Source organism: Oreochromis aureus, linkage group 11, assembly GCF_013358895.1.
Source record: "Oreochromis aureus strain Israel breed Guangdong linkage group 11, ZZ_aureus, whole genome shotgun sequence".
In the NCBI taxonomy this organism is placed as follows: Eukaryota; Metazoa; Chordata; class Actinopteri; order Cichliformes; family Cichlidae; genus Oreochromis; species Oreochromis aureus.
Window position 1 is genome coordinate 14,417,961 of NC_052952.1, and position 26,007 is coordinate 14,443,967.

The following is a 26,007-nucleotide window of genomic DNA, read 5'->3' on the forward strand; positions in this document are numbered from 1 at the left end:
AATGTAGTCTTGATTATATTGGTCTCCACATGTTCCTTCAGTTCTGAGCATTGTTTTTGGAAGTGCATTTCCTAGATCCTCAAATACATACCTCAGAGAATGGAAAAATCCATTAAGCATTATGTATGAACTGAATTCCTACAATGAAAAGAATACCTGGATCCCTATTAGTTTGGATCATTTTCTTGAGAACGTCAAGATATCTCTCTGTGTTTTCCTATTTCAATCTGATATATATTCATGAAAATAAAATGGAAAGGGTCCAATTTCCCCCCATCTTGCAACATTAAAAAAAAATCCTACCTTCTGAATCCTGGATTTCTGGTTTCCTGAAATTTTTATATAAATTCATTCATAACTTTTTATGTAATTCGGTTTACAATGACAAACAGACAAACCAAAGTACATCCACTCCTTAGCAGAAGCAAAAAAAAGAAAAAAGAAATGCAGTAACATATAATAATCTTATTATCAACTAGTGACAACTGCAATATTATAAATAATCCAATTTGCAGTTTTCAGGCTTACCTGAGATATAACTTTTAAAATAAAATAAACAAAACAAAATAAAATAACAGAAAGAAACGACAGATTTTGATTGTGTAAGTCATCTGATTGTGCTGTTTTATATTTTTTCCAAACAGTACATATATGTAAAATGCATACAGCACAGAGTTGTTCAACCAAAGGGCGAAGAATGTGCAGCGTGCTCACATAATCATATTATTCTGAAATGAACATCTGCTTTATCAGTGCATCAGATGGAAAGAAACTGATAGTGAGATTGGCTGCTGATGGCGTTACAGATATTTCTGCTAAATCCCACACTGTTTTGAAATCAGTGGAGGTGAGTTGTTAGTTGTGGGTATATGTCAAGGTTGTGACTTTGGTCCTCGTGCCTTATATATTGAATATTGTGCTTTTTTACCCCCCAGGTCTGAACTGAAGCAAACAACATCACCATGATCTAATGTTTAGTTCTGCTTCGTTTCCTGCTGCCCTCCTATTAATATTTATCGTGTGGGTTGAAGAGTGAATTAAGGACAGGTTCAGGTGATAAAGGTCTGGTGATGCTTGTTTGTTCAAAGTCTCTGAATGCATGTTCTCTGTCCTCCCGTGTGCATCTACTCTCTTTGCTCAGCTGATCCCCAGGGTGCATTAGAAGTCGCAGGGTCAGTGTCTCCTCTGTTTGCCTCTGAGCTCACTAACACTGTATTTAATTAGGCCTCTAATCAGCCACTAAACACACAATAAAATGAGACAATCTGTATCTGTTTACTTCCCTCTCAACTCTCTAACACACATACTCTGCATATTTGCATGTATAGTTCGTAAAAAAAAAAAGTCATTTATCGGGGAGAAAGATCAAGGTCATGACTCCTCTTCACACTCGATTCCCTGAAACCAATTAAACTGTCGGTCGGTGAAGTTCAGTTGGAGGACAAGGACTAGAAAACAATAGCAGATGACAGCTTCTGTCCGCTATCTCTGGCTGGGTTTTCTTGCAGCAGTAATTATATTTGCAGATTTTGTCATTAAGAGAAGTTTTGCAATCAGTGGAAAATGTTCAAAGCATCTTGGTAGGCAAAGTTATCAGAGTTTAGCTGAATGTCATGTGACAGACTGTGATTGGAGGTCAGAGCTGTGCGAAAAGTTAAATGAAGAGAACAATAAGTGAATGATGGGAATGTTGTAAGATTTAAAATCATAATGACAGATAATAGTTTTGGTATATACTGATGCTCACGCGCGTTTTAGTGTCTAAAAGGAAGAAAGGAAACTTAATAAACTGGTTTGCTCCAGTGGATGGTGGTGACAAGGGCAGCGAGGGTGAATGGATCCCACAATCAGGTTTGACAGGCTGTTAAGTGGGTTTCATCAACTCAGAGCCTAACTCACACACAGTGTTGGTGCTTACTGAATGAAATATTAGTATGATTATTCAGAAACTGTGCTCTCTTGTAGGATGAAAGTCTGGATAAGTAACAAGAAAACCAAGGTGGATAGAATATATTAAAATATTTCATCTAATGACTGTAACAGGGAAATTAGATTTGTCTTGGAGTTTTATACCTGTGTGTGGCCTTAAGGCAACAGCAAAATCTATGGGTGTAGCTGTGTGAAGAGTAAGGGGCGGAGTGACTGATGATTAATATCGTCTAAAATCTCAAATCATACAGTTACATCCTGTTAAATAGATATAGATTTCTCTGAGTTTTCGTCATAATGGACTCTTAATGGAGTTGACTAAATTGTTCTTAAATATACTTTAGTATGCTTGAAGCTTTATCATGTCATGTATAAATAAAACACAGTTAAAATTCCATGTAATTACTATTACTGTCAATCAGTTATAAATACTTGACAGAAGGTGTTATAATTTCATCAGATTCAAAAATTAAGCACAGGAAAAAAAAAAAAACAAACAAAAACTGCAATGCAAATTTCAATGTATTTTAACGACACTGTAAAATATTTATCATTTGGTAGCACTTTATAATATGGCTCCCAATAAGGGTGTAATTCCGCTAGAATTAAGATGTAATTAATTTATCTTAGAATACCTATACACTAGAATAAGGGGGTATAATTTCACATTTTTACAACAAAGAAGAAATAATTATACTTTATGCTACTTTAAGTAATGTCAGGTATTTTAAAGGACCGAAGAAACAGACTACACTGTAAAAATGCTAAGTAGTGTGTAACGTAAGATACTTTAGAAGGAAGAAGATTTATTTATACTGTGAGTAATTTTAAGTAGTGAGTAACTTCCATGTATTTTAGCACAAAAAATAATCCTTGTCCAACCTACGCTTTAAATGCGCAGCACATACAGGGCCGTAGGCTTTATTATGAAGTAGCTTAACCTCCAACCTTATTAAATAATTATACTTTCTTTTGGTGTGCATGACAGATTCTTCACTATTCACTTGTACTCTGATGATATGTATAATAATCAGATAAAGACTGTTTACCCTGTTTATTTTTCATTAGTAGGAAACATTATTTATGGAATTTAAAATGTATTATCAGAGTACAGCTGAACTGTAAAAAAAATCCATCACACACCCCAAAATAATGTGTTATTACAGTGTAAGACTGGAAGGTTAAGCCACTCGTTAATATTGCATGCATCCCTAAAAGTACTGCATATTTAAAGTTAGGTCAGAGAATTATTGTTAACTTTTATGCTAGAATATATGGAAATTACACATTACTTAAAATTACTTACAATATCATTTTTTCTTGTTTCTTATAAAATACTTTGAGTTACACACTATTTAAAATCTATTACATTATAATGATCTCTTTTCCTGTTAAAATACCTCATATTATTACATCATTATTATTACTACTATTATCATTGAGTATCTGTAGAAAAGTATTTGTAAAGAAATATAATTTAATTGTAATTTCAGATAAAATGCATTGAAATTCCATTTAATTCAATGGTAATAAGTAAAATAGAGTAAAATACACCATAGGCTCTATGCAAACTCAAGTTCTAATCAATTAAACATTCATGTTCATGTTGTTAATTATGGTCCATATTAGAGTCAAAAGAACAGTAAAGCTGGCCAACATTGTGACTGAAAAGTCACACCACATGAGATATAATGTCCCTGTAAGAACCACCAATCACATTCACCAGTGTGTGATGTCCTGATGGCTACATCCATCTTATTATGGGATGGACTGCCATGACACACACAACCATGTGAGTAGCAGGATAAACTGTGTTTAACTATTCATTTAGAACCATCATCAGATTAGTTGCACACATTAAACCATACCTCCCTAAGAATCAACCTGTTAACATGCTCACATTAGTTTTTCATTCAGAGCAACATTGTGGCCAGTTACTGCGATATAAAGTGGAAGACACTATTTTTTTTTTATTTCTGGTATTTCCACATTTAGTTTTGCCCTATTATATTCGCGCTCAAATCTGCCACCACCTCTATATCAACTAACAGCAATGTAAATCTAACAATGCACTGCACCTTTCACACTAACCTGCTTTCTCTTGTCAATCCTATACAGCCTCTCAGCTTCCACAGTCCTTCAGCCACACCATTTTCCCGGCTGTAATGCCTGAAACATGTTGACCTGTCGATTAAATATATACAAGTGATACATGTCCAGCCATCTAGAGCTCATGGCACAAAAACAGATCTTTCTGATGCAAATGATGCTGTAACTTGTGATCCGTTTATAAATCAAACTTCTACGACTGCCTTACTCTAGGATTAGTCCCAGAGTGCACAATATTACATTTCATTCCAGGGAAGTGAATTAAAAATAAGAGGCTAGCCACAGTGCAAGGCCGCTTCTCCCTGTATCCAATCTAAACAGGGATGAGCAGGCATGCTCGGTTACTCTTACAACCTCATGAGACAGTTCCCCATGTGGGGTGACCACACTGCAGCTGGGAGAAAAACACACATACTCTGTTCCATACAAGCAATAACCAGCTTCTCTGCTTCTATGCAAAGAGGCAGGAGAGCAGCACACTCGTTATTTAACTGGCTTTTGACAGCTGGGGCACAGCAGAGGGACAGAAAGTGTATCAGTGCATGGATGTGCGTGTGAGTGACACAAGGGAAAATAATAGATGTGTGTGTGTGTGTGTGTGTGTGTGTGTGTCCAACCTGATTTGCATTTGTGGGTGCTCGGCCATGTGCATATGTATGTGTGGCACAGTGGACCAGAACAGAGCTCTGACAGTAGCAGGACTGCTGCTCGCTGATGCTTGCCTGGAGGAGCTGACAGCAGCTTGGCCTGTCAATCACAGAGCATGCCCAGTAGCCCCCTATTCACATCATCCTCTCTTGTTAACTCTAAATCTGGCTGGGTACTCTTTATACGTGTGTGTGTTGTGTGTGTGTGTGTGTGTGTGTGTGTGTGTGTGTGGGGGGTTTGCATCCTTGTCTCTGATGTGCTTCTGTGTTACAGTCTTCTTTCAGACAGAGATCAATCAAGACAAAGTGATGAAAACCCAGTACAGGATTTGCTAAGAAACATGTCATGCTGTGAAAGTTAATCTGATCTTGTAGTAACATGTCCAAGCATCAGCAGATATAATGCAGTGATGTCAAAGTGAAACTGTTCATCACGGTCAAGAACTATTAGTATCACAATCAAAGGACCTTTCTTGCAAGCCATAGACAAGTCTCCTATTTTTACAAAAAAGTGACAGATTTAGCAGGATGGGGTATATTTTTATCTGTAAAGTCTCCATAACACTCTACGACACAGTCTCTATGACAGAGGAAGAGAGCAAGAGAGCTCTTGTGGTCAAAGGTAATTATTTCCTCTTGTAACCCACAATGGATGCCTGCTAATGAGAGCTGGACTCATGATTGGTCGCCTGCGGGTGTGTCGAGGCACTCTGGTCTTTTGGTTTTGACAATAGAGCCTCGGTGTGCTGCAGAGACTGAGCAACTGGACAAGTCATTCAGCGATGCAAAATGCCAGCCAAAGTGCGACCGCCATCATACACAAGATCTATTAGGCTCTTAATTATCAGGGGATGCAGGATGGAGAGTGTGTGTGTATTTTGGAACATCACTAAAGTTTTATGAGAGGTGATGCCAAACACTGACACTGAATTGTGTCATGGTCTCAATATGATTAATACATGTTCTCTTATGTGTATAGCATAGTTACCTCAAACCTGCACTATGATAAGCAACTGAACCTTTGTGTGACTGTCATGTCTTTTTTATTTATAGCCTATGGCACATGTAAACAACAGAAGCATCCCCAAAGTGCTTTAGAGATGGACACATTTACACTCCAGCTCTCCAAAAAGACCCAGTTTCAAAATACATGAAAAGCTGAAAGATGTATTTTTGTTTTATCAACTAATTATTGTGAAAAGTAAAAATCACAGTGATTTAGTGGTCATTAAAATGTGTTCAGAATTTGCAAATTGATGTTGACTCAGCTCATAAATCATGACACACTGCTGTCACCTGTATAAGCTGCTCTATAGTATAAGTATTGGTACTGGAATCTGCAATACTGACCCTTCGTATCGGATTGATACCAAAATTTGCAGTAAAGCAGGGCACTTGCAGAAAGACCACAGGTGAAACCAATGAGAAAGAACAAAGGAAGCAAATATACAGGAGGTAAGTAACTCTTCAAAACAATGCATAAGATAACATAGAAGGCAGGGAAGAAAAGAACATCAGAATGTAATTTATGTAATGTATTTCTCCATAGTTAATATTAATGCAATAATGAAGCAATAATTTCAACCTCGATGTCTGTTACAGATTTCCACCAAGAGCCTTCAAACTGCAAATATGTTTTGTTTTTGCTTTTTTCCCTCAACATCACTGTTTTTCTAGTTACTTCGCTGGTTTTAAAACCAACAAACGATCTACAGCAGGAGGGCTTCACGAGTTGAAGAAGATGGCTGAGTTTCAGATTTATGAAAAGTGTGATCTGTGTGCTTTTGTGCCCAGGAAAAATAAAACACTTCTTAAACCACCAATAGCTCAGCACAAATTGCTTTAACCTTTGTAGAGCACCACTGTGACTTCAGTCTTCTTTGTATTTATAGCCTTTGGAGTGTTTGCCAAGCAATGCGAAAACATTTTCATCTTTTTCTTGGAGACGACGCTTTCATCATCTCATGCACCATCTTTTCTTCTTTTTTTTTTGAAAATCACTCGCCCTTCCTGGACACTTCACTTGAAGCATTCCAAAAACTTACTGCCATGAGGAACTCCACAGCAAGCAGCAAACACTGAGTTTTCTTTCTTTTCGTGTGATCACTTGATGGATTTTTGTTGTATAACAAACTGTGCAGCTGAAGTTTGCTGTCTGTAATGGTTGAAGAGTTTAGGTGGTGAGGAGATGGTGGAGGATAGACTTCTCTTTTGTAGACAAGAGACTTTTAGCATGTGAAAAACATTCAGTTTGATTGGCAGCCCCAAAATATAATATTCAGTATTTGTGCAAATTGTAGCGTACATTCATTAGAGTTACGACACTTGAAAATGCAGTGGGCACGCTAACTTTTTGTTTTTTGTTTCCTTTTGACTACACTATGTCTACATTATCAGCTACTTGTTAAAAAATAAAGTGGCATTACAAAAGCAAGAGAAGATGTGAGAAAATTGGCAAAATGTTTACAGGTTTATCTGGTGTATAAAAATGTTTCCCTGTGCCTTTAATTTATTTATTTTTAAAAGTTTCATGGGCGCTTTCAAGTGCTTTTAAATTACAAGACCACCTGGCAGGATCAAGGGTGCTCCAGGAGATCGAGAGAGCACCAGCAGGAGGTTTTTGGTGGTGATGATAGTGATGATGCAGGTTCCTGGTTGCCACCTTTAAGCACTTCTCCCCAAGCAGTTCAGTAAAATAGGTTTCTAAGTAGTCCTAGCTAAAGCAGACCAGCTCTCCAATGCTATTTCACATGCTCCATCAGAGCAGAAATGACAAAGCTCATTTCTGATCTAATGGAGCAAATCAGAAATCAATCTGCTCCATTACTCTCTAAGCACTAATACTGCCAAGAGTAATGAACCTCTTGGAAACATCACTGCCCAAAGAAGCTTGAATCACATCCTGACGGGACCAGGAGAAGAGTCAGCGCGCAGACACACCGCATTCTTTGCTGTGGTATCATCTCCACCACTTCCTGCTGTCAACAGGACAATACAGGGTGACCTCAACCCCTGTACTGAACCCCTGGCCACTACTGCCACACGCCAATGGTGGAACAATATTCTGGATGCAGCATACCAACAAGCAGTGTTTTTGAAAACCAGACTCTTCCCTAAACTCCTCTGACCCTTTTTGCTCAAACACCTGCCAAAGGGTCCTTCAATGGAAAGGAGTTATTATTCATGTTTGCTTGTGTCTGAACCATCGAGTCCATTCACACTGTGTGTGCAAATGGTGCTTCTGCTGAAGTAGTTCTGCAGTGACTCTCTTGGTTTTTCAAAGTTTTAAAAATGCTCAGATGTTGCTGCCTACACAGTTGGTACCTGAACAAATACCAAGACAAATTCTTTTTAAAGGTCAGCCAAATCATCATCTGGCTTTAATGTAATTTAGGGGCTATAATTCCTATTTGTTCATATTCCTGCACAGACACAGAATAGAATTAATTTTATGGGTAACCTGGAAGCAGTAGTTATTTCAGGTAAAAGGAAAGGCTGTACTCCCTCTTTGACTGTTTCCTTACATTGCATTACTATTTTAAGATGGTGAAATATTTCTAAAAACTGCATAATTTTTTTTATCTTGGTCCTTGTATTTTAATTAGCTCTTACCTTATACTTTATATCTTTCTTTGTTCACATGACTGGTTCTCCTTTGGTGTGTGTGTTTTTTTAAAAAAATTTTTATTTTTGGGTGCGTATATAGTGTACATCTATGTTGTTTGTAAACAACTAGCTCATTAAGCTGGATCATCTACAAATTTATTAAAAATCATGAAACTGGGGTGAATGTTTTGAGCGTCTCTTTTAAACCAAAGAACTACTTTTCCCACAATCCTTTGCTTTAAAAGAAGCCGACCGGATGTTGATAATTTGTTGTACAGCAATGGTGTGACATTTAAAGTTCATACGTAACTTGTACTTTTCAGGTTTCTGCGTCTTATCTAATCACACGTTTTGACAAAAACCACCAAAATTGGTCATGTTCCGTTTTTGTTGACGATATTTGAACACAGACAGTTATTTAGTGCCGCACTGGTGCAATGATAGGGAGAAAAAAGCAGCGGTCTTCCAAAATGCATTACTTTCCCCCTGGAGCTTCGCATCATGTTTTGTAGGAATAACTCGTGTAGTGTTAGTAATAATACTGATACTTCTCTAATACTTAAAACACACAAAGATGAAGGGTTACCCAGATTATGTTGTTGACTGTGCTGTGCGCTTCCTGAGTAATTGTGTTGACCGATTGTTACTTGAAAGCAACAAAAGGTAAACGTCAAGAATGTTTGATTGTTGAAATCTTTGTGAACGGCTATGGAAGGAAGAGAGTTTCTTCTCGTCAGTGGATTTATTGATCTACGTTCACTGTAAATTTTGTCCTCTTTGATCGCTCGGCTTTGCACAGCAACCCTTACGGAAGCTAACAGTTCATGTTTTGACAGCTCAACCTGTGTGTCTGCTAGCTAGCTGCCTACCTAACACTAACTACTTATCGTTAGCTAACACTGACAGCACTAGCTGTGGGAGACTGCTCACTTTATTGATCAAGGACTTGGGAAAAGACAGTTTCTTCGTGGCAGCTGGCTTAAAGTACGCTCACGTATGTCAGAATTCGTTTACCTAATGTAATGTCGAAATGCCTTCAAAGTTAGCAAGGTTGGAGGGCTAGTTTAGCTAGCTTCAAATGCACAATGAAATATCAAAGGTTACATTTGCAAGACAGACTTAGCATTCATTCTGAAAACGCTACACTTCCTTTTCTCTTCCCGCACAGTATTAATAAAGCCACATTATTGTCAGAACTGTAGTATTTTTACAATATTGTTAGTATTTTATGTGTACAGTTAAACCTAATGTAGTTTTATCAAAACGTGCTTGTTATGTCTAAACATCACTGGCTTTTATGTAATTGTTTTTTAATGTTAAAGGCGGTTAATGTAGGGTTGGTAGGGATTCGTGTCCTTTTACTGCTTGTAGGGCTATTCGTTTGTTTACACATAAGCACAGGATGTCCCTGGCAAACGTGTACTGCTCACTGCAGCCTACAGCTGGGTCAGTCTGTGATATTGAAAACCTGTGAGGCAGGAGTGTCAGGCACCAGACCCAGAAGTTTCTGGTATCATGTAGCCACTCTTGATTTGTGGCTACCAGGCACCATTAAGTACCAGGATGTCTTGAAGCCTGAATATTGTAGTCAGTGCTAGAGCTTTCTGATGGTTTCAAGCGTTAACATGGATTTAACCGCTACAGTATGCATTTTGGCTTGATACATGTCTTGCCGTGTTTCATTTAACCGCAAACTACTGCATGTAGTTATGAAGAAAAGTAGTTCATAGAAATGCCACACGCAAGCAGCGGTACAAGGCTACCTTTAGAAGATTGGCAGCTGCGGGTCACAGAAGTGCTTGGTTTGTTTGCAGAATAAGTATTCATTAAATAAGCAAAAGTTTTCTTCTCAGAAAGTGTCAAAGTGGTTAAAATAGTGAAGAAACCTTTTTTTGCATGTGCAAATTACCACTAGAAATTAGATACACAGATCCAGCTTTTTCAGTTTCTGTGATAATATAGATTCACTGCCGATACAAGTGTTGATTAACAAGCTGTAATTTGTCATTGTGAAAAACTTGAATCATTTGTCTACAAGAAATCATCAAAATGTAAAAATAAGTATATACATGTACAGTCATGATAAGAAGAAGCTGCAAATATTTTAATTAACATTTTTATATATCAGCACAAATTACAAAACATGGTTCTTAGTAAGTCTTACCTTTCAAAAAAATATAACCTCAGATAACCAACAACATTTTACATATTGCACAGCATCATTATTTGTTTAACAAATGAAAAAGGAGAAGCTCTGGCAGTTTACTGGTGCGGACAAGCCAGGTGTGTGTTAACACAAGGCTAAAGAGGAAATACATCAGCAGTGAGTTTGGAGAAACAACTGTTGCTGTCCATCAATCTGGGAAGGGTTAAAAGACCATTTCCAAACAATTTGAAGTCTGTCATTCTGCAGTGGAAAAAAAAGTGCAAAAACATTGAAGACAGTTGCCAATTTTCCCTGGAGTGTATCTCCCAGCAGATGCATCCCAAGGTCAGGCTGTGCTTGGAGACGGTGCAATTGGAAGAAGTATGGCTTGTTTAGAAGGATTTCAGGAGAAAATCTCTTCTTTCTAAAAAAACAAAACATGGCAGCTCAGCTTAGATTTGCAAAGTTACATCTGAACAAAACACAAGACTTCTAGAACAGTGTCCTTTAAACAGACAAGCTAATATGGAGATATTTGCCCATAATGCATGGCGGTGGATGGGTGATGATTAGGGCTCTAAAAGCTGCTGAAACCGGGCATGTGCTTAGTCTTTCACACACTGCTTCTGCATTTTTGGCTTAATTTTTGTTAAATGAATAGGGATGCGTCATATGATGTTGTTCTTCTGACCTTGTATTTATTTGATTTTAAGACCTGCTACAGGGTGGATGATTTTATCTTTTGTCCTGTTATGTGAAAACCTTGTGTTGAAAGCAGGTCTTTTTTTTATGACAGCCCTAAAGAAATGTATTGAATGTATTGATTATTTATTAGTATAATCATGCACAACATAAAGTAGCGCTTTCTCCACATGGAACTTTTTTTGTTTTTGTTTTTGTTTTTGCAAACCTTCAATTTATATTCAGCCAAAAATGTATTATTGCTTTTTGCTATTTTCATTTAAATTTAGGATTCAGATATCCAAAATGATCAAGTTTATATCGGGACCAAGCAGAAATTGGTCCCTCTGTGGTGTCTTAGACCTGCTGTCTTGCTCTTCTCACTCTTGTTTGTCTCTGCCTAACCCACAGGTCATGCATGCAGCCAGCCTTCTAGCCTGCGCTTTGTTCATCCCCAGCGCTTGAGATAATGTTCTACCCGTAGGTGGAGGGTTTTCCTCCTACTCCGTTTCTCCCCACTGCCCCCATCAGTCCCAGAGTTCCCTATGTTAACCCTGTTGAGCATGTTTTACTATATCTGTCTGCGGCGGCGCTCCAGGAGTGGAACTCGAGGCGAGGCTCTGACCAGTCGACGGGCTGTGGAATCTGGCCAGAGAGCGGTACTGCCAGTCAGTGTGGAGGTGGAGCAGTACGCCAAAGAGGTTTTGGACTTCAGCTCCCACTATGGCAGTGAGAATAGCATGTCTTACACCATGTGGAACCTGGCAGGGGTGCCTAACGTCTACCCCAGCTCAGGGGACTTCACCCAGACAGCTGTATTCAGAACTTATGGGACATGGTGGGAACAGTGTGCCAGTGCTCCGCTGCCTTTTCGTCGCACTCCGAAAGGCTTCTACAGTAAGGATTACATTGAGCTAGGCTTTGAGGAGCCCGTCTACCCGACAGCAGTGGAGGTGTTTGAGACCTATTACCCTGGAGCCATCGTCCAGATCCTGGCCTGCTCTCATAATCCTTTCACCCAGAACCCGCCTACTGATGTCAGGTAACAATAGTTCCTCCACACTATGCCATTTCTAAAACTTAGAATACCAGTAAATTGCACAGTTTTCGATTACATAAACAGGCTTCAGTGTTTGGATAAAATCCAGTTGGCATTTCATAGAGTAAAGTACTGCTTGGCCAGAATTTCTACCAGAAAACTACCAGAAACCTGGCAGAGGATGCAATGGGAGTAGCTTGTTACAATTCGTCATCACAGATAATTTCTTCAACAATCTACCTGCTTTAGCACTAACTGCTAATTGTCAAGGGACTCACACTGGACAGTGGAGCTGCATGTATGCAGAGACTGAGCTTTTTTAATTTCTTAGTTCCGACTTGAAGACAAAGTATTACGTATAGGAGAGCACTAAATCATATTTAGCCATGTTTGCATGCAGATAAATGATTTAGGCTACCTTGATTAAAAAACTGATGAAATTGTTTAAAGTCATAAGATTTGCCTGGATTTTTATTCACTTTTTATAGTAGCTTTAGCTTGGTGTTTATTGCCTCGTGTTAGGTGTTGCCTTATGTTGCAATTGGTCCTGCTCTTGGTGCAGTCTCTCAGTTCATTAACAAGTCATAGAATCTCCTCCCCCACAAGCCTGCTTTCCTCTGATTGGCTGCCCCTTTCATAGAATACTTTAAAAAAAAAAAAAAACGTGTAGAGCAAAGATTACTAAATGAGGTACATTGTCATTGACACCATGGAGAGTAGAGTATTAGCTTTTAGTCTGAAGCCTCAACTTCTGGCTTGTAAGGATTATTTGTATGTGCACTGAGACACACAGGGAGCCAAAAAAAGAAGTGAGACAGAAGTCAGAGTATACAATTCTGATGGATTATGAATGTGGTCAGCTGCTAAAAGCCATTTAAAGTAGTCCCACTATTTAAGAGTGCATGATCAGCACTGGAGTTTTGGACCTGATACTGATTTTTAGAGAGTGTAAAGTTTTGATATCACTATATCATTAGTCTTTATAATATTATATATGCCTGATTTGTATGTTTGATTTATATTGAAAACAGACAATGATGGAGTTGTTATTTAGTAACTTTCCAATGTGTTTCACAACCTGTGAACATGTGTTGCATAAAGTACTGATAGTACTGCAAACAGAGGGAAACCTGCTCTGCTTGATAAGCTATGTAAAAACATAATTTACAAGTTACACCGCACATCTTTAAAAAAATATTTACTGTAATAAAGACAGTTTTCATATGGGGGCATATCTGACAACATATATGGTCAAATCCATCTGTCTCTGCTTATTAGAAATATGTTAAGATAAAGAGGCAAACACTGTTGTGCACAATGCCACACACAGGCTGCAGTCTTAAGAACATTGTTACGACTGTATTTTCCTGCTGCTTTCAGCGAGTACCTAGAGTAGTGCGAAGTAGTCTTAATAGCATTATATAGATCAAAGAATGTTATTTTTATATTTGCACATGCTTTGTGTTGTCCAGGTGGGAGGTGTTGTGGTCTGGCGAGCCCACCAAGGTGCTGACTCCACAGGCTCGCCAGTTTTCCCCTAAAATAAAGCATATCGGCTTCCCAACCAACCTGTTGCGTCTAGAGGTGAACAGCTCTTTGCTGGACTATTACACCGAACTGGATGCTGTTATCCTGCGTGGGGTAAAAGAGAGGCCCATGCTGGCTCTCTATAAAATGCCCATAATTGACATCAGTGACCTGAGCGACAGCGAAGAGGAGCTGTCTGATGTGGGAGGTCCTTTCAGGCAAGGAGATGGCAAGCACCAGAGGACAGGAAATGGCTACTTTGACAAACTGCCATATGAGGTGATTACAGACCTTAATAACAAATCAGAAGGCTTGCGTTATCCAAGCCTGGGTTGAAAGTTTAGATACGCACAATGAAATAAAACTGCATTTTTTTCTTTTTTGATCCTGTTTGCTTAATGGTACAGACAGGAGTATTTTCAATCTGTACCTCTTTAATAAATATTAGGTTTAACCATTTCCTATCACACTGTTTCTATTTTGACAAGCACAGAGATCCAACCTGACTTCTTAGCTGCCACCCTCAAAACTTCTACAATTACTGCCTGAAAGTTGCAATATGTAAAATCCCTCTTTTGAAGATGTTCCAGTAGCACGCAGTAGTCTTACATACAGGTTGAAGGTGCTGCAGTCATTTCTTTGCAAACAAAACATTTGCAAAGCTGATTATTTGAAGTGTTTTAAAGCTTTCTTTATGCACATCAAGTTTTTTCCTTATTATATGTGCTCAGCATGTGTGCACATGTGCACTGTTTTGTTGTTGTTGTGTTTAAAAAAAATGTGTCCCACACAAACACACGAACACTGCGACTTGAACCCATTCTGGCACTTTCTTGATCTTGCACTCACAGACAGAGTCATTTTCATGCCATACAGACGTATCATGTTGTCTGAGGCGAGCTTCAAAACACCGGCAGTACTCTTGATAGTTGTTCTCTTATCTCCTATCCAAACCACTGCCATTAACAGCAGTCTTCACAACCGCTGTGTGTTTGTTTCAGAAACACAATATAGCTATTATCTGTCAGCTGATACCAGCTTGAACACAGTGTATTGTTAATCCACTGTGACACACACACACACGCACAACCATTCTTTCTCTTTGAGAGACACACGAATGCGGTGCAAAACAAGCCGGCTCACCTCACCGCTGATCCTGCTATCGGTGCTGTGTCTCCCAGATAACCACTATTTAGATCTGCCTGACAGAGGGGACGCAATTAACATTCTCCACTCTACACTGAACTATTTTCTCTTCTCTGCTAGGTTCCACTATTCTTTAATGTTCTCTATTATGTGTTATTTTCTGCTTATGTTCTCTTACAAGATCAAACATGTCTTGTCTCTCACCCTCCTCGTATCTTACCATTTCTCCTCTCCTTTCCTCTCCTCTCCTCCCCTCGTCTCCTATCTTAACCCCTCTCCCCCGTCTCCCGTCCACAGCTCATCCAGCTGATACTGAGCCACCTGACCCTGCCAGACCTCTGCCGTCTGGCCCAGAGCTGTAAGCTGCTGCACCAGCACTGCTGTGACCCGCTACAGTACACCCAGCTGAGTCTGCAGCCTTACTGGGCCCGGCTGAGTGACGCCTCCCTGGGACACCTGCAGAGCCGCTGCACCCTCCTCCAGAGGCTCAACCTGTCCTGGACCGGCAACCGTGGAGCCCTTACCCTGACGGGCTTCAGCAGGTCAGACTATCAGCGGGCCACGAATGGCAGCAAACAGGGAAATGACCTTGGAAAGTAGCAATAGAAGTAAAAGCACTTTTTAAAGGAGGAGCATACTGAAACAAAGAAAATCGGTTTACACATTCTTCTGTAAATGATTGAAAAATAAATTAAGAAGAGGATGAAGGACTACTGGGGAATTGATGGCTTTTTTGATGGTTTTTGTTTTTGGCCTCCTGTCACTCATTTCTCTCAATCTCCCGCCTTAGTTTCATGAAGGCCTGTGGTCTCAGCCTGGTCTGCCTGGAAATGTCATGTTGCCACTTCCTGAACGAAGCCTGTCTCGAGGTCATCTCCCAGACTTGTCCTGGACTCCAGGAGCTCAACCTGTCCTCCTGTGATCGTCTCCACCCACAGGCCTTCACGCACATCTCAAAACTTACACGCCTCCGCAGGCTGGTGCTTTACCGAACAAAGATAGAGGTATGCAGTGCAAACAGTGTCTCTGCGAAACTATGATCAAAGTGATTCCTGTGGACTTCAATCTGTCTTGTTTAAATATTGAGCAGGTCAAATTGTTGTTTGGTTAATGATATATCCAATACCCTGGCTATTTATAATTTGCAGACTGCTCTTTTTCTAAATGTATAAAATGTTTTTATTCACCACTGATACTGAGCTGTTACAAAAAATTACAAAAAGATTTTTTTTAAAAGGAATTATTGTCCGTCTTTTGAATATCTAGAATATCAGAGATTTTCAAGAGGTAAATTCCACGCGGGGAAAAGGTCAGAGAATTTAGTCACTTTTCTGATACAGAATTTGCAACAGAATTTGATCAATTGTATCTAATAAAGCAGAAAATCCCTTTTGGGTTTGCATCAGGAAGGGCATCTGGCGTAAAAAGTCTGCCAAATCAAACCTGAGGAGCTGCCCACTGTGACGACCCCTTGAGATAAAAGAGCAGCCAGAGGCAGCTTTTATCTTCTTAAAGGGGACCTGCTCATCGCCAAATCTGTACTTTTACTCTTGGACTATATTAGAGTAGCTTTGCATGATCCACAGTTCAAATGAATCCTTTATCTTACACTAAGCCTTGGTGCAAACCGATTTAGCTCATGTCATAACCTCTTTCATTGCTAGGCCACATGAACTGTTACCAAGGGCCTCCACTGGCCTGCGCGCCCCTGTTCAGGAACTCAGGTTTTACAGTGTTAACATACTGATTACTTATGACTTTTCTGTGATAGGTATCTGTAAACACTTAAAACCACATTTTCCTCATTCATAAAGTCTGAGGTGCACCTTTTCTTATTTAGTTAATCATCTGATGAACTCCTTTGTTTCACTTGAAACATGCATGTAGTATAAGTTTGATTCCTATTGAACAAAACTTCCCAAAAATGTACCTTAATGGAAAAACTAATGATTTCTCCTTAAGAAAGATTTAAGATGAACTGAGTAAACTCTGATTCTAGAGGGTGTTGAATATACATCGCCTGTATTCAAGCTCAGGCATGTCTGATGCGTAATATCACTGTGCCTTGTTTTGGTGGTGCACCTCAGCGTTTCTCTAGTGTTTGTCATGTTTCAGAGTGACGTTGTGGGCAACAGACGGTGTAGAGTTTCTGCGGTGGAGCCAGGCAGCGTGCTGCAGGTTGTTTACACCCGGACAGACAGAGCGAGCCGTGTGTCTGTTTGAGGCCCTGACATCTCAGCTGTCATTACCTTGTCACTGCTCTAATTAAATGGCTAGCTTACGGGAGAGAGGCACTTATAAAAATGCCTGACACCGAGTCGAGCACACGCGCGCACACGCAGACAAGAGGCTTTCACTTTCATGTCTGACACATTCTCCTACCGCTGAGGTACATGTGTTGGCAGTTGCAGCACTGAATTCTGATATCTCCATATACTAGTTGTAGTGCTGCTCAAGAGGCCTCCGTTTTCACTCTTTTCACTCTACAAGGAGATGGAAAAATTGTCTCCTGTGCTTTATTAAAAATCTTTTAATCCTGAAAGTGCTGGGTGTGCCAGGTTACAGACAGGAAGTCACTTAAACAGGAACTTTAGGTGACATGACTGGATTTGTTACCGCTACTAAAACCTATGTTTCTTTAAATGATCTTATATATAGATTTACACTCAGGTAAGATGCTACCGGTGTTTTAAATCTCTTTTGTTCTTTCTACCTACCTGGTTTTCACCTGTGCACCTCTGTCTCTCATTTCCTCCACAGCAAACAGCCATCTTAAGCATTGTGACTTTCTGCATAGAGCTAAGACACCTCAACCTGGGGAGCTGTGTGAGGGTGAGAATGTGCACACATATGAAGTTTCAAAGAAAACTACAATCTTAACTATTACCTTTCATTTTGGAAGCTTGTCTAAAAGATGCCAGATAGGAAGATGAAAGAGAGCCCTGTGATCCCTGGCAAATGGCTTAGTCACACTGGAGTAAAAATAGGACAGCAATATTATCGTAACTGCGAAAAATCTGTGCTTATATAATTGAATTTTTGAATTTAATGTTTTTTGCATTAAAAAACTGATTACAAGTAGTTGCAGCACCCACTTGTGCGATTGCACAGGTTGTCTGGTGGAAGGCAACCTGTCTGCAAACAACGGTGGCCTGATTCAAACTGACTGGAATCACTCTGATTAGTGAAGGTTTCAAGTAAATAATGTTTAATTTATAAACACAAACAGTTTGAAAATGCAGTCAGCGTGTGAGCCAGTCTGTGCAGATAAGCGCAACTCATCTGTAACATGCCAATTTGCTCTAATGAATCAAGTCAGCTGGTGGCCAATTGTTTGCGTTCTGGTTATATTCCTACATAAAATCAAGGTTACCAAGCACCTACAGTATATCACGTTGCAGTTAAATCGCTGTCCTGAAGTAGCAACGTCTCTATTTTTGGAGGAATTGCTTCTGTTGAATTTCTGAGATTCTCGCTCGACTCTGTAAGTAGTTAATATTGATTTCTGTGTATGTACACTGCAACAGATTTGCAATTGTTGACAGTTTATCACAAGTTAATCACTGTATTAACACAAAATGATTGCATGTAATTGCCAACTTGACCCAGTTCAGTAGCAAGCTGACAGCACAGCTGACAAACTGATAGGCAAATCACTCTTATCACCATCTTGACACGCCAAAGTCTCTTTGAAGATGGCAACTAACTGGGAGTGGTCAAGACCTGGTCCCTGTCTGTGACAGGATTGCAAGGTCATTGCACAAGGTCACAATAATTTTGGTCATACTCCAACCGCTGTTTTTCTTAGTGTGACTGTTGCATAATGCCTCAGTCACACAGGCCTAGACACCATTTGGCCACCCCTTGGCATACTCTACTGGCTAGCGATAAATATGTATACCCTGACTGGTTAGTGAGTGATTACTGGAGGTTTCTGGCTGTTGCCAAGTGAACTCAGATGCCAAGAGGGTGCTGCACCATGCACTCCTTGCGATTGCTCACCTTAGTGTTTGCATGGAAGACACCCATTTGGAAACAATCATAGCATGGTAATGAGACCTGGAAAAACGTGCGTCTTAAGACCAAAACCAAGTTTCACTACTGCTCCAGCCGGTGGTTGGCATGGGGTAACTGGCTAATCTTTGTGCAGAGGCCTAAATATTGGTATCAATTGCAGCTGTTTACAGTCTGTGCTAAGATAAGATAATTGGTTGGTAGTTATAGACTTCTGTGAGAGAGGTGTCATTCTCCTGTTACTCCTTTAATGATGTTTGGCTCACTGAATATGTGGGGATTGGTATACAGCAACTGTTGTAGACAGATATGTATGATGATATTAAAGTACAGTATGTTTTATTATTAACATCATTTAGAATTATTAATGAGACATTTTAATAAATGTTTAGTGTGTCATGATGATAATGATGGGGCATCTGTGTGTGTTTAACTCCCTAAAAAAAGTTTACAACTGACTAACTTTGATGCAAATACTGATATAATACATGAGAAAATCCTCTTGCGGTCTTTCTTAAGGCATAACTGTCATCATCAGAAATAAAGTTATGCAACATTTGGCAAGAGAAATGCATAAAGACAGCGACTCTTTCTGCCAGAGTTTAAATATCCATCACTGCTAACTCTGAGAAATGTTCTTGCTGTCATTTTTGTAGCTGAGGTATCTGCTCGGGCTGTTTTTAGTTGTTAAATTGCATTTCTTTGCTTTCATCTTTGGATGAAACAATGAAATATGGCCAGCATTACCTGACACCAAAGAACAATAACAGCCTCGCAAACATAAATCAGTTCCTGAAAGAGTATTTTGTTTTTGTTTTTTATGGTGAAAGTATTCCGCGTTAGTGCTTTGTTCTTTTGCTCTCTCGAGGAAGCGAGGTTACGAGCCACAAGCCGGGTGATGCCGCTAATCAGCTTTTTATTATCGCAGCATTTCAAAAGTTTGTTCAGAATATATTAGATAGTTAGAGAGAAATGACTATTGACTGACTCATCCTGACAGCATCATCTTCCTTTACGATATCCTACAGGCACATTTTTAAAAGCCTGGGACTGTGGCAGTATGTCACCCCATAGAAGAAGAGTATTGTAGATGAGCACAGATCACAGCACCTCTGCCTTTACATCACTCACACCGACGTGTACAAATCATAACATCTGAATCAACTCCAGCAGATGACGAGGGTGGTGTTGCACATTAAAGCGGGTCTGAATCGTCCAAAGGTCCCTCTGGGAACTGGCTGGTGTGCTGCAAATGCTGCACATTGTGTAGAGAGTAAATGCTTCTGTCTCACTTGCAGATCGAAGACTATGATGTTGTAGCCAGTATGCTGGCCACTCGCTGTCGCTCGCTGTGCTCTCTGGACCTGTGGCGTTGCAGAAACCTGACTGATCGAGGCCTGACTGAGCTCGTCTCAGGGTGCAGGTAGGCACTTGAAGCTACTGTTGTTTGTAACACCTGCAGACTCCAGGCATGTGCAGAATAACCATTCATAACAGCTTTTTAAAAAAGTGCTAATTTTGCCCCAAAATAAGATTTCAGGAAGCCCCTCCCCCTCTTGCTTCTACAACCATCTTTTTGCTTTGTGGAGAGTTTTCATAGCTTTCAGTTCAGGATTCTTCTCATATAACATCTTTAGTTGTAACGTTGTCCAGGACATGAAATGGTGTTTGTTTCCTCTGTGATTGCTTTGTTTTTGTTAAATCACTAACACATTAGAGACACTGCATGGTTTCTCTGTGAATATCCAAATTTGTCCTTGCGTCACCCCAGTTTATGTGTTGGCTCTGTTGTTGCTCAGGATGTTGGAGGAACTGGACCTGGGCTGGTGTCCCACGCTGCAGAGCAGTACGGGATGTTTCCAGCACCTCGCCCGCAGCCTTCCACGTCTGCGCAAGCTCTTCCTCACTGCCAATCGCACTGTCTGCGACTCAGACATAGAGGAGTTGGCAGCCAGCTGCCCCTGTCTGAGGCATCTCGACATTCTGGGTAAGATCTCCCTCACACATATGTGGAAACAAATGTTTGCCTTATTAATCATTTGTTAATGAGTGTCAAATTTGTGGTTATTCGGTCATCACTTATGTTTCATCACGTTGGTGTATAAAGCTCCCCATCAGAGCAGCATAGCCACAACTTAACTTTTATTTTTTTTTTATAAGAGACTTTGTCATAAATGTCAGTTGTGCAACTGCATTTTTGATTTAGCTCATCATTCACTTATCATATTCACAGCAGGTCCATTCCCAGTATAGCATTTGAGGGGTGAAAAAAAACTTCAAATTAACCTCGAACACAAACTCAAATAATCAGCTTAATATTGGTATACAGTAATGCTCAGTAAGCAAAGTTACAGCAGCACACCATAGCAGTAACACTTTAGTTCCAGTTGCATAAGTTGATGTTTTTGACAGCACAGTAGCTTCAGTGTTATTCAGCCTATGCTGATGTGTCAGTTCTTTGGTTATTTCAGATGTGCTTCAGTGGTTGACTCGCTGGAAGGTGTGCAAATGATTTTGGTCTGGACTCTATGATCTGTGTGAACTGGCAGAGAGAAACTTTTACTTCATTTACAAAGAAAATACACACTCTGTTTCCTTCTTAAGAAATAGCAGGACATAAAAATATAATTGTTTTTATTTCTCAGCTCTGTGTTTTGTTTTGTTTTGTTTTTTGCCAGTTTTTTGTGAAGCGTTTTTCACCTTCTGCGTGTCCCTGTTGTGATTCGTCTGCTGGACAGGTACACGGTCAGTGAGCGCCGCCTCACTGAAGAAACTCCTCCAGTCGTGTCCTCAGCTTGTCCTCCTGGACGTCTCCTTCTGCTCACAGATAGACATGCGCGTCGTCCAGGAGCTCTCTGGCCTCTTCCCCAATGTGGCCATCAAGAAAAGCTTCACTCAGTGACCCCAGCATCGGCTCATTTCCCACTACTGAGATGTAGCAAGTGGAGGGAGGTACTGGTCAGCACATACTGCCCCAGAGTGATTCAGAGGCAGGTCAGATGCAGGAGGAGATTGCAGACCTGCCTCTGCTTGTATCACGGACAAGATCTTCTTTTAGCGGTCAGTATATAAAGCGGTGGGACTGGGCGAAGAGGATTTTACTGGCTTTAGTGAACCTAAATGACTGCAGATTTGTAGGAGCAGGATTATACAACATAAGACACTTGTATTTTTGGGTGGGGGTTTTGTTTGTTTGTTTTTTAAATCAGGGTTGTTGCAGTGAAGCTGCCACATGTTCCCACAATATGAATCAGCACTTACAGTATGTATTGCCAGATAACACACGGCAAGGAAATATGCCTTACCACTAGAAATCACACATGAACAAAGCAACATTTTTGAGAAAACTTCTTTTAAGCATCTTTTTAGGAAAACAAATGGAACACAAAGCACTCATACCTATTACTGGACTTCACATAATAATATTAGCTACAGATCAGGGCCTTGGTCAGTGCCTTGTTTGATTGTGGAATATGAACGGGCTGGTTTATATATGAAGGTCTTTCTGGTGGTGTTTATCAGCATTCACTTTCATTGAATCATAGTGGATGGTGTTGCGTTCAAAGGGGCTTTAAAGGTGAAAACAGCTGCACTGGATGCAATGCACTGTGGTTAGTGTTATTCTTTTTTTTTTTTTACTTTAATGAGACTATCACAAGTTAATATGTGTTGCTACAAACTGCAGGATCATATACAAGGATCTCATCATTAAATGTCCATGCACTAGAGATTTAGCGATGGTGTGTTTTCATCAATGGGAAAAAAATAATTGTTTTTATTTCCACATGCTCTAAAATTGCAGGAGTACAGAAAACACCTAAAGGCATCAAATCAAAAGATACGCACACTGACTCATTTGAAATAAAAGCACAGAGAAGTAATGAAGATGCTATTTAAGATGACATGAAACAAATCTAAAATCTTTTCCTCTCCAACTCTCAGTTAGGCGCTTTTAGTCCAGCAGTTAACATTTTCAGTAGGATAATATGAAAGAATTTCCAACTGTATTACCTGGGCAGCTGTTAATGTGTCACCACATATCAGACACTTCAGGTGAATGTAATAATATTCTATATTAAATCCAAGTGTTAACAAGTAAGAAATACAGGGGTAGTTATTAACTAAATTTATGCTATATGCATGTGTGGAACTGGAGGGCTTTGTTGGATTGCTGTGTAGATACAGTACATCAGACAATTCAGTGGACTAAATGAAATAGAAAGTTAATGGTAATCGGGGTGCTTGATAATTGGTTTTGCTTGGACCTTATAGGTTGTGTACACATTTCAGTGTAAGCAAATTGGGGTCTTTAGGCTAAATGTTTGTTTCCCCAAGTTTAAAAGTCACTGGCTCCTCCGCCAAGGTGAGAGCTCAGGCAGAGGAGTGTTTTCAGTGCTGTTTTTCTGTCAGCAAGTTTACACAAGCTGAGCTTCATGAAACTTGGACAGCTGGGCTCAGGCATTAAAATTAGCTGCAAATGCAGAACACCTTCTTTGAAAGTGCAAGATAGGCCCTCTGCAGTGTCATAATGTTAGTGCTGTTTCTGTTGTCGTTCCTGTTGAGCTCTGTCACTGCTGTCTGACTACAGCCGACTACATAACCCACTCCGATCAAATTCCACCGCTGAGGAGGAGTGCTGTAAATTAAGCCGAGGACGTAATGTTAACGAGTGTAAGTTCTATATGTGACCTCAGTATTTGTCCTCAAACTCAGGGGCTATATATAATCTCATTTTCATTCAATGTCACTTTTTTAAAAACATGTTTTACTCCAGAAACCAGCACAAAGGACATCTTTACAGAAAGTAACACCAGACTTGAGTTAGCTTTAAGGTTACCGGGCTTTGGTGTTGCTCACAACAAACACACGTGACACAAATCGTCAGTTAGCGCTGGTGTAACAGAGATATTAGTCTTATTGAGTGTTGAATGTTGCAGTAATTGTATGAAAAATGTGCTGCTGCTGATTATTTATTTTTTGTAATATATGAAGCCAAGGCTGCAGTGTGGGAGACGTGCTTGAAGAGCATTTTTATGTTTGAAACAAACTTGAATTTTTAGTTGAAGCACATGCTACTAGTCAATATTTGTGCCTTATGCTCCTGTTTGAATGTTGTGTCCAAGTGGTTTAGATTGTGGTGAAGTGCTTCGCTTTTTTTTTTTTTTTTTTTTTTTTTAATGCCCTTCAACCAAAGTAATAACACATTAACCTGGTCGTCATCAGTCTCACACCTATATTTGACCAGTTTATATGCCATATACTTTATATCAGCCATGTTAATTATTGCAAAGTGTAGAGCTATATATGCAAAAAAATGGTTTATTTATATTTCCCTCTGCAATTAAAGTGTTATTTATACTCATTATTGATTGATGTTTAAATGGTAATATACAATTTGGGAAACTGTTTCTTGTTTTTTTGGGGGGGTATTTTGCGTAGCTTAGCACTAAGATTGAAAGTATGCCTTTACCTAGCCTAACATGAAGTGGAAATGTTTTAGCCTGGCTCAGCATAAAGACTGAAAACATGCCTTTAGCCTGACTTAGCAGTAAGAATGTCCGCTAAACCTCCAGTCACGCGGGCCTACAGACCAATCAGCAACCTGTCCCCGGTAACCCAAAATATTCCAGGAACTTAAAAAAGACTGAAATTCAGATTTGAATGCACATATTTTCCCATCAGCCAGTTGCTTAAGCTTTAAGAAATAAATATGGCAGCAACATTTCTGTTCTGCAGCTACAGTCATTACCTTTCTAAACACCTTAAAAATGACTTCCTACACTGTTCCTGCTTCCAGTCTCTGTGCTGAGCTAGGCTAAAACCAGAGCAGTCCCGGCTGCGCAGAAGTCAAACACATATCGATCTTCCAGTCTTGTTATTGGTGTGGGTATGGTTAAATTGCTGCATAAGGCTGAGAAATTAATACTTGGGTTATTTCCAGTTTTGTTTTAAACAGGTGTGGTAACAGTAGCACACCAGCCCTTTCACTAATGCATCAGTTTTGCCCAGCCCACCCAAATTTTTAATACATTTTGATGTTTTTTTTTCTTTTTGAATTAATCCTTTTTTATCCAGGTAAACATCTCATTTCGAAGAGAGACCTGGTATCATGTAATTATGTCAGTAATGACTACTGCACCACAGTGAAAACACTGTCAGCGTTATACTTTGTACAGCAACTATCTGCAACAGCATTAATTTGCAAAGGCAAAACTATTTAAAAAGTGAGCACCACTCTCAGATCATCACTGTTTGACCAGTGATGCAGTTTGGTGTGTTTTTCTGAGGTGGCCCTATGCTTTTTTTTTTTTTTTTCTTCCTCTAATGAATATGCAGTCTCTCTTCTCCCACTCTGGATATGTGATCAACCTTTGTGCCATGAACTGGGAGGACCTGCAGTGGCGCTCCCTCCGCTGCAGCGTGAAAGCCACTGTTGTGTAAAGAGATTGTGTGCCTCTGTCGCGATGAAATGCGGTGCTTCACTTTCACCAGGTTTTAAATAAACCTGAAAGCTGATGACTGAGTGTGTGTGGCTCGTTTTTGATCCTGTAGGAGCAGAGATGTAAGCAATCTGACTGTAGAACAAAGTGGCTGCGAAGGCATTAACTCGCTCATATTCTATTTTCTCTTATTCTTCAGCTTCATTGAACAGCACGCCACTGCCGCCGAAACAAATGGAAATTGTGCCGCTGTATCATGTTGGGGCTTCTTAAGGAGAGAGTCGTCTAAGTGTGATTTGGGGTTGGAGGCTTGGGGGGAGTAGGCTCGTCTACTGAATCCACAACAACTAGCAGAGCCATTAGTCAGGATGAGTGACTGGATAGTCGTTGTGGAATGATCCTTTTTGCCTTAACCCTCTGCCATTTTACAGTCTATTAATACCACAGGGAGAAGTGACATTAGCTTGTCTTCTTAACGGCCTTTTAATGAATTGTTTATGCCTGGTTTAATGATGTATATTGTGGCCCTGTAATGTGCCCTAATGACGGAGAACGAGGCGGCCTCGGCTGAAGTATTAATTTGGACTGCCTCCCCAATGATTATTCCTCAGCCACTAACGTCGCCGCCGCAGCCGTGCGTGCTTGCGCGCGAGCGTGGATGCAAACGTGATTCATGGAGGCTTTCCGCTCTGCACTACAGCTTGATTTCTTGCTGTCACGCTC

At 40.0% G+C, this 26,007-nt stretch overlaps 1 protein-coding gene across 5 annotated transcripts; it reads left to right on the top strand.

The window, feature by feature from the left end:
• The first annotated feature begins 8,631 nt into the window (after positions 1–8,631).
• fbxl4 (F-box and leucine-rich repeat protein 4) lies at positions 8,632–25,363 on the top strand. 5 transcript variants are annotated; one of them, XM_039619793.1, is made up of 9 exons: positions 8,632–8,954; positions 11,530–12,160; positions 13,630–13,963; positions 15,128–15,372; positions 15,621–15,834; positions 17,591–17,662; positions 20,143–20,267; positions 20,644–20,831; positions 21,583–25,363. In XM_039619793.1, exons 2-9 carry the CDS (start codon positions 11,664–11,666, stop codon positions 21,744–21,746), a joined length of 1,839 nt encoding a protein of 612 aa, XP_039475727.1. In that variant the 5' UTR covers positions 8,632–8,954; positions 11,530–11,663; the 3' UTR covers positions 21,747–25,363. The 5 variants fall into 5 exon arrangements, with proteins under 5 accessions (XP_039475727.1, XP_031596103.1, XP_031596102.1 ...); XM_031740243.2 differs by lacking the exon at positions 8,632–8,954 and adding an exon at positions 8,961–9,285; XM_031740242.2 differs by lacking the exon at positions 8,632–8,954 and adding an exon at positions 8,961–9,275.
• The last annotated feature ends 644 nt before the right edge of the window (positions 25,364–26,007 follow it).

Excerpts from the sequence above, each read along its gene's own strand:
- fbxl4 (XM_039619793.1), top strand. The coding sequence starts at position 11,664 with ATGTTAACCCTGTTGAGCATGTTTTACTATATCTGTCTGCGGCGGCGC. Across the intron at positions 15,373-15,620 it reads ACCCTGACGGGCTTCAGCAG|TTTCATGAAGGCCTGTGGTC; the intron begins GTCAGACTATCA and ends CTCCCGCCTTAG. Across the intron at positions 15,835-17,590 it reads TTTACCGAACAAAGATAGAG|CAAACAGCCATCTTAAGCAT; the intron begins GTATGCAGTGCA and ends TTTCCTCCACAG.